An 8,999-nucleotide genomic window follows, 5' to 3' on the forward strand; every position below is an offset into this window, starting at 1 on the left:
ATTGCAGCAGCAAGCATTCAAGCATTCAAGCATTCCTATTGGTTGTGGTCACTGATCTCTATACAGTCATTGGCTGTCGCGGCTTGTCGCCGAACCGCGTCATAGAAAGTTGAAAGGATTTCAACTTCAAACTGTCGCGCTCGTCGCGCAAATCGCTCTAGTCTCCAGAATCACTTTTGTCGCGCGACTCAATACAAAGTCAGTTACTTCTGTTGCTCACCTCGCTCTTGTCGCGGTAGGTGTATTTCCAGGCTAAGACCCAGGCTGTCAGCCGGAGTAACCAAATAAACGCTGGTGTCAATCCCTGAGCACATCTGTCTCAGTCCAAGCCCTGTACCAGGCCGCCGTCTCCTTGACAACTCTGACCTCTGACCTCTGAGCCGAAGCCCCCTTCCCCAGGGGCCGGATTAACGCACAGGCTAGATATGGCTGCAGTCTAGGGCCCCCACAGGCTAGATATGGCTGCAGCCTAGGGCCCCCACAGGCTAGATATGGCTGCAGTCTAGGGCCCCCACCTGCCAAGGGGCCCCACAGGCTAGATATGGCTGCAGTCTAGGGGCCCCCACCTGCCAAGGGGCCCCTAAGGCTAGATATGGCTGCAGTCTAGGGGCCCCCACCTGCCAAGGGGGCCCCTGATTGCCCCAAAAGTACATTTAGTATATTGATATGTGGGGTGAAAGAAATGGAATGGTGAAGGGTAGGGTCAGATTAATGCACAGGCTAGATATGGCTGCAGCCTTGGGCCCCCAGCTGCCAAGGGGGCCCCTGATTGCCCAAAAGTGAAAAATTGCAGGATTGTGACAAGATTCAATATTGACAAATTCATCCATTGTGTTGAGGATAGTTGGTAGACGTGTTATCCTGAATTTCTAGCTCGTAATTATGACACTGTCTACTATGTAGTACATTTTTCACAAAAAATTGCCCTCCAGGGGAACACACAGCAACCTGTAACCTTGGGGCCCAGGCCATTTTAAACTGCCCCTGCCCCTCCCCCGCACTGCCCACCGCCCTCCCACTCCAAAAACAAAAACGTCATCCCTGCTGGTCACTTATCCCTCCAGTGCAGTCCAGTGCCGTTCAGTCAAGTGAGCTCATCCTATGGGGCAAAAGCAAAACATACTGCGAATCTCAATCAGTGCCGATGGCCTGACCTCTCACCCTCACTAAAGCTCTAGGCTTCCCAGTCTTAGGCCATGGGGGAATTACACCAGGGTTGGCCTCCACAAAGTCAAAAATAGGGGTATATATTTGTGTTTGTGTGCGTGTTTGTGTGTGTGTTTTTAAGTGCTTGTGTGCGTGTGCATACTTTATATATGTACTGTATGTATGTATGTATGTATGTATGTATGTATGTATGTATGTATGTATGTATGTATGTATGTATGTATGTATGTATGTATGTATGTATGTATGTATGTATGTATGTATGTATGTACAGTGTGTATGTATGTATGTATGTATGTATGTATGTATGTATGTATGTATGTATGTATGTATTTATGCAAGTATGTACTCAGGCTAGAGTACGGTATATTCATGCATGCATGCATGAGTGTGTTCAGTACATGTGTTTGTTAGATACAATCCTATAGTAGTGAGGGAAGGGGAACGTGGAGGCTCTGCTTCTGCAGGGGGAATAGAATAGGGCTTCAACTGTTGGGGTGATGGATTCAGCTCCAGAGCTCCCAGCATGCACCTGGGCATGACGTCTGGACAGCCTCAGGAATGTCAGGAATAACACTAACATCAACATCAGGACTGGGATGCACATTCCACATCTGGCGGTATGGACCGTCACGAGAAGCACGGAGGACGAGGGGAAGAGGGGAAGAGGGGAAGAGGGAAGGGAAAGAGGGAAAGAGAGGAGAAGGGGAAAAAAGAGGAGGGGTCTGTCAGAGTGATTCCCCACTCAGGAAGAACTGGAAAACACATAGAATAGGAAAGGAAATAAGAGAATAGAATAGAATAGAATAGAATAGAATAGAATAGAATAGAATAGAATAAAATAGAATAGAATAGAATACAACAGAACAGAAGTCCTTGGATGTCCACAATGCTGTACAAGTCAGAAACTTTGAATAGGAAGGGGTCACAAGACTTCAAATATCGTCAATAGAAATGTTCAATTTTATGTTGATACAAAGCTGCCAGCATTGCACGCCATTATAATCACCTATTCAACTTTTTGGTCTCAATCATACGATTTTTGTGGCACCCAGGTATCAGAGACTGAATTTACGCATGGTTCCCCATTCACTTTGAGAGAGTCTGGTCTTGTTAACCTAAAATAAATGCCCAAAGGTGTCACCAAGATTGTCACCCAGTGCAATGGCTCTATACACAGTACAGCAGAGAACGACTGTCATGCAAGCCATGTACAATGACAACTACAACCACCGTACTGTACACAGCAACGTGATTGAGTTACATTCCTGAAATGAACTTTGTTTGTCTGCAACAGCAGGAGAGGAAAGAGAAGGAAAACAAGAAGAAGAAGAAGAATAAGGAAAAAAAGTGACAGCCCTCCAGGCACAGGGAATATCGTGCCTCTGCTCAACATCCACCCAGCGTGGGGGGAAAAGCTCTCTGCCAGGGCGCACAGCCTCGTAAAAATGTCACAGTGTGCTTAACGCACGTCAGACAACAAATAAACAACATTAAAAAGGTGCAGGGACGTGGGATTATCTTCAAGCACCTTCAACCCGCTGCCACCCTGGCAATTTCGCTACGTTTTAAAAAAATGTTTTTTAAATGCATCCCCTCCTTTATTTTCCTCGTTTTTTTCCCTCTTCAATGAGCAATGTGTTTCCCAGATGTTTATCCCGCCTTTATTAAGCAGAAACACAAGGCAAGGCCCTATAAATGGGAAGCTGGACGCCTGAGGCTCCATAGAGGCATAAATCCCAATGGCTGCGCTGCGCTGTGCCGCGCCGCATTGCGTTCGTCTCGTCTAGCCTGCCTGCTACACTGCAGGCACTAGCAACAGTGCCCACGTCCGCTGACAGCTTTGGCCGGGCCCAGGACAAAGACGTCTGAAAGGGCCCCCAGCCCAATACATACAATGTAATAATAAGGACCCAATTCTGGACCCCTCTCGTCCTGGGCCCGGGACAACTGTTCCCTTTGTGTCCCCCCCATCTGTCGGCACCCCTGCCAGTGCCCACGTCCCTTTGGGGCTTTGGCATCCTTTTTTTAAAACCACTTACTACGCCCATGTGCCTGCCAGCAAGTACTGTGCTGCTCCCACTGGCCTGGAGTGAAGGATTGTGGGATGGTGGCCGACCAAAACGATACTAAAATAAGCAAGACAGAGATAGAAACGCAGAGATATTGTGGAGATACTGTAGAGATAGCGCTCAGACAGCAAGACTGACTGTTTGTCACTACTGTAGGCGTATGGTAAGGCATGGTGGGCTGTACATTCACAGCTGCTTGGCCTGGAGTGAAGGATTGTGGGATGGTGGCGGACCAAAATGATACTAAAATAAGATACAGACAATTATAGAAATGTAGAGATACTGTTTAGATAGGTCTTTAGATAGATCAGATCACACATTCAAGACAGACTGTCACTTCTGTAGGCGCATGGTAAGGCATAGTGGGCTGTACATTCGCAGCTGCTCTGCTGCTCCCACTGGCCTGGAGTGAAGGATTGTGGGATGGTGGAGTACCAAAACGATACTAAAATAAGATATAGACAGATATAGAAACGTAGAGATACCATAGAGATAGCTCTTTAGATAGATCAGATCACATATTCAAGACTGACTGTTTTCCACTACTGTAGGCCTAAGGCCAGGCATGGTGGGCTGTACATTCACAGCTAAAGTGGTAATTACAGGTATATGTCTCTATGATTGTAAAGATCATGACTAAAATAGTACGTTGAGCGAAAAGCTTTTCACCGGAGGAATGAAAACAATCTTGGTCATCTCTGCAGCATGCAAGCCAGCGAGCGATTGAGCAAGTGAGCGAACGGCCATGCCACAGCAATTCCCCAAGTAACTCAACTTCCTGCTCAAATGGAACACGAGCGTGACCATTCCCGAACGGAACATTTGAAAACCCTTTAGCACGTCACATGGGCAGCAGTGCAGGTTGGAAATGGCACATGGTACAAATTGGCTTGTTCCAGACATCACTGAGAATCTTCAAGCGGGGGCAATCTGACAGGGACTGACAGCTAACTTGGGGTTGGGGGTTGATGGGGGGCAATGGTGCAGCCTCTACAGCTGCCCAGTAGAGTTGACCCTCCCCCAGCCCCCCAACCACCCCCCACCCCCAGTACCTCAGTTCATCATCCTCCCTCCCCTACAGGATCAGGTACAGGCCAGGGATGTCATTTCTGAATCAATACAATATGCCACCATTGACATTATGTTGGAGAAAAACAGAGAGAGAGAGAGAGAGAGAGAGAGAGAGAGAGAGAGAGAGAGAGAGAGAGAGAGAGAGAGAGAGAGAGAGAGAGAGAGAGAGAATTGGGAAAAGAGGGAGAGAAAGAGTGCAGGCTAAAAATGTGTTTCTGTTTATCCAACTTCAGCAAGGCCAAGTCAGCTGGAGATCAGGGAAGGGGGGATTTCAGAGAGAGAGAGAGAGAGAGAGAGAGAGAGAGGGGGGAGAGAGAGAGAGTTGAGATTTTAGTAGAGGAGAGGAGAGAAGAGGGAAAGTGGGGAGAGTTGAGAGTTTAGTAGAGGAGAGGAGAGGAGAGGAGAGGAGAGGAGAAGAGGAGAGGAGAAGAGGAGAGGGAAGAGGGGGTAGACTGGGGAGTGGGGGAGAGGAAAGGAGAGGAGAAGAGGAGAGGAGAGGAGAGGAGAGGAGAGGAGAAGAAGAGAGGGAAGAGGGGGTAGACTGGGGAGTGGGGGAGAGGAGAGGAGAGGAGAGGAGAAGAGGAGAGGGAAGAGGGGGTAGACTGGGGAGTGGGGGAGAGGAGAGGAGAGGAGAGGAGAAGAGGAGGGGGGAGAGGGGGTAGAGTAGACCAGGGGAGTGGAGGTATGCAAAAAGGAGGGGAGGGAGGGTTGCATTGCATACTGAACCCTCTGCATGTTTAACTCGGACGGAGGGCCCTTGACTGCAAATTGAGGATCGCAAAGGGAAGTGACAACGCGTGTGCTGTGCAGTCTAGTGGAGTGTAATCACACTCATAAGGGGTATTTAAGTTAACCTAGAAGTGGTGAACCTGCTCAAAGAGAGCCGACAGATGTCATTTAGATATAAGAAAATGAACACTGCAGGCTAGGGCTGCACGATTATGGAAAAAAATCATAATCACAATTATTTTGGTCAAAATTAAAAAATCATAATCACGATTATTGACTTTTTGCAGATTTTTTTGAAAACTATAACAAGATGAAACATAACCAAGAATCAACTATATACGGGGTGAGCAAAATAAAATGAATTGTAACAATTATGTAAAGGCAATAGCATGAAACTTAGGTGGACAGATTTCAGGCCAGAAACACCAGCCTGTCAGTATGTTCTGGCTTCAAGGATGCTATCAAAAGTAGGTCACTATTGCCACATTTAAAATTTCGACTTTCGATTTCGGTAATTTATCATGATTTTCGATTATTTTCGATTAATTGTGCAGCCACAGCAGGCTCTTCTAGTATATGATGATTTCCCACTAACTCAAGGTTAACTTCACCTGGTTTAGCACTCAACCAGGTTCCTAGAATACGTAGGCCTCTGCATCCCTCCCCTGTTTGTTTGGGTTTCTTCGTCTATTCTATAGTTTGCTTTCTATTCTGCCTTGCATAGACTGACTTGCAATCCCCACCCTGTATCCCCCCTCCCAACACACACACACACACACACACAAACACACACGCGCACACGCACACGTGCCGCGCACACACACACACACACACACACACACACACACACACACACACACACACACGCGCACACACACACACCTCCCATCCCTTCTCTCTCTCTGTCTTTAACTCAAGACTCTTATGCTCTCTTGGCTGCAAAAGTAAAAAGAATAATAACAGACAGGCCAAGTTCCTGAAGCTGGACTGAGCGAGACACACCTTGGTGTGTTTGTGGCTGGGCCAGGTTTACACACTTGGGGGGCTTCTCTTGCTACACAAAATATGGATGGAGCTTTTTTTTTCACAGAACAACCCCTCATGCCGGATGAAGCAGAGCCCAGAGACAGGGGCGGAGATATAGGGGGGAGGGGGGGGGGTGCAGGGCATTTGCCCCTGGGCCCACGACTGTTTTGTATTGGTGGTGGGGGCCCTATGACCTTGGCAGGCCGTATGGGTGGGACCTCTCAGTATTTTGCCCTGGGGCCCTGTGTGCAATTGTTCTGCCACTGCCCAGAGGGGTCAGGAGGAGTGAGAGAGGGAGGGAGGGAGAGAGGGGGAGAGTTGGAGAGGTGGAGAGTAAGGGGGGGGGGGGTTGTTTGAGGAACACACCTCTTAAGATAGCAAACTCTGGAGGCAGGATGCAAATCTGACAATCAGAGCTCTGCACACTTTCCCATAACAAACTTGCCTCTCACAGGTATAAGTGTCAGCAGCTGTTGTTGTACTGAAAGGCAGACATAACAGCCCAGTGTTTTAGAGTGTGTATGTGTATTGTTTGTATGAGTGGGTTTCATAGATTTTGTGAGAAATGACAGAATTTAGGTTCTTTAAATTGTGTGTTAAAAGAAACAAACACTTAATGGGTCACTTTGGTGGGGATAAATGGCATAGCTATAGCAAAGCAAAGGTGTCATGACATTGATATAGCAAAGGGACTACATCAAATCTTCAAGCTTCATCACCATGTGCTCTCTAGAGTGACATTGTGTGTGTGTGTCAAACTGCGTATGTGCAACAGCAGACTGCAAATGATAATGTAACGTTTCAGGTATCGTGACACTGTGAAACTTCTTTAAATTACTCACAAAGTAACGGTTCGGTTGGGGAGGAGACTGGCTTCAGGAGTTTCCGTGAGTTCGTCGCTGCTACAGCTCACTCTTTTCCGGACACCCGGCGTGGTATGAGCCTTTGCGCGCTCGTCCGTGCAGCTACAGCCGCTGGTTAGGAGTCCGGGACAGGCGTCTGAGAGTCTTCCCTCCGCGGCTGTCACGCAGACAAGCAGCAATATTAGTACCAGCAAACGCCCACATAACGGGATGCTAAAGAAGCAGCTGGTCGCCGACATTGTCCCCATCATTCTCGCCTCGGAGTCTTCCCCAATCAGCCCATTATTCCTTAACGAAGCTCCTTGGAGGTTGACAAGAAAGACGGGCGGAAAACTGCGGTATTGTCAAAGAAAAGACAATGTAAATGCCGTTATCAAAGTTTGGTAAACTTGATTATCTCCACGTTACCGAAATGGGCAAAAAAAAGAAAGATGAAGCCTAGTTGACAATGGCAATCCGTGATCCTCTGAGTGGCTGCAGGATATGAAGTGTCAATTAAACAAAGTTTGTTACTGTAAAGTTATAATCCACGTCGAGACTCACATGTCGTTATTCATGGCATATTCCCCCCACCGTCAACAGTTAGTTACTGGATACTTTACGCATCGCCTTTGAGTCCTTACCCTTGCACCAAAGAAAACGCGTCTACTGAACTGTGCTCCGCTGACAGATGAACATTGTCGCAAAAGTAAGACGTTCTGTCATCTGAAATCGTAGCGAATAACTGTCCCAACAAGAAGTCCGAACAGCTCATGAATGCTGCTACTCTCCGTGGCTTTGATAAGAGCCCCGTGCGCCACTCACAACTTGGCCGTACTTCTCCACGGCTTTTGATGTAATTCGCAGAACGGGCAAATGATATGTCGCGCTGAAACTCACAACGTTCAACAAGTCCGGCGTTTCAGAGTAGATAGTCCGACTGAGCTCGCCGGAGGTCCGACCAAATTAAATCCAGGCGGTGAGGCGAAATAACGGTACCGCGGGCTTTGACTCGACCTTAATTTCCCAAATCTAGCGGTTTTTGCCTGCCACCCTGTCACACTCAAATTCGGTTACTGCCTTAAGTGCGCGCATTCCCTCCCCGACTACGCACTAACCCGCAGGGTCCTAGCGCAGATTTTCACCTCACCAAGTTGCATGCTGGCCGTGTCTGTCTCACAAACTCACAGCCGCTATGTAGCCTACATTTAGAACTGCTCACACTGGGGGATAGACCTATATAGTGATTAAAAAAAAAAATCAAAGACAACAATTTCATTAAAATATAGCCTACACAGTAGCAATGATTTGTGGGTGGACATATTGGCAGTGTATGAAATATGCCTATTTATTTGAAATAATGTATTTTAACAGCTGAATGCCTGCTTACAGTTTACCACTGTGGGGGAACCCTCAACTATGCTTCTCTGATGAACCTATATAGCCTACTATTAGAAAAACCCAGAGGCAGTCATAAAGGTTCCTCAGAGAACCTGTAGGCTTGTGGTTCCCCCAGCATGGCAAGCTGATAGAACCCAGGGAACCTGTGTGGGCAAGGATGGGCCTACTGGGCCCAGGCCAGGGGCCCAAGAGCCAAGGCTTTACATTTTCGTTTTCATATTTTACATACTTTTCATACTTAAACTGTATTTTAAAAACTTCTTGAGGGACCTATGCCTAAACCCCCAAGAACATAGGACTCTAATGCCTGGCCTAAAACCCAGAATCGGTTGGTGGTCTTTCTTCTTGTCTTAATCTGTACCTGTGTATGGGGCCTGGAACTTTTAGGTTCCCCTGCAGTGGGGACTGAATGGTCTTAGAGAAACATTTTTACAGTGCGTGTACATTGTATTTGCATTGGATGGGGCATTTGAAGACGATGAAACAGTGCAAACATCTGTCACATGAGGTGATTAAGTACTGCATTGAGACCCAGGTTCAAGTCTGTCCTGGATCATATCCCAATCGTACCCTGTCTCTCTCTCTCTCACTCTCTCTACTTGTCATTATCTTCACTCACAGTAAAGGCAAAACGGACATGATTTATTGAAAAAAGCATCCATCATGTGAAATTGGGCTTTTGTAAATACAA

The 8,999-nt window shown here is 47.2% G+C and overlaps 1 protein-coding gene across 1 annotated transcript in view; it reads right to left on the reverse strand.

The window, feature by feature from the left end:
- Nucleotides 1-8,070, reverse strand: part of adgra2 (adhesion G protein-coupled receptor A2) — a 167,984-nt gene extending 159,914 nt beyond the window's left edge. The window contains exon 1 of the mRNA XM_063193413.1: nt 6,908-8,070. Within this exon, the coding sequence (XP_063049483.1) occupies nt 6,908-7,179 (272 nt within the window). The 5' untranslated portion in view covers nt 7,180-8,070. The remainder of the gene's footprint in view (nt 1-6,907) is intronic.
- Between the last annotated feature and the right edge of the window lie 929 nt (nt 8,071-8,999).

Source organism: Engraulis encrasicolus, chromosome 3 (assembly GCF_034702125.1).
Source record: "Engraulis encrasicolus isolate BLACKSEA-1 chromosome 3, IST_EnEncr_1.0, whole genome shotgun sequence".
In the NCBI taxonomy this organism is placed as follows: domain Eukaryota; kingdom Metazoa; phylum Chordata; class Actinopteri; order Clupeiformes; family Engraulidae; genus Engraulis; species Engraulis encrasicolus.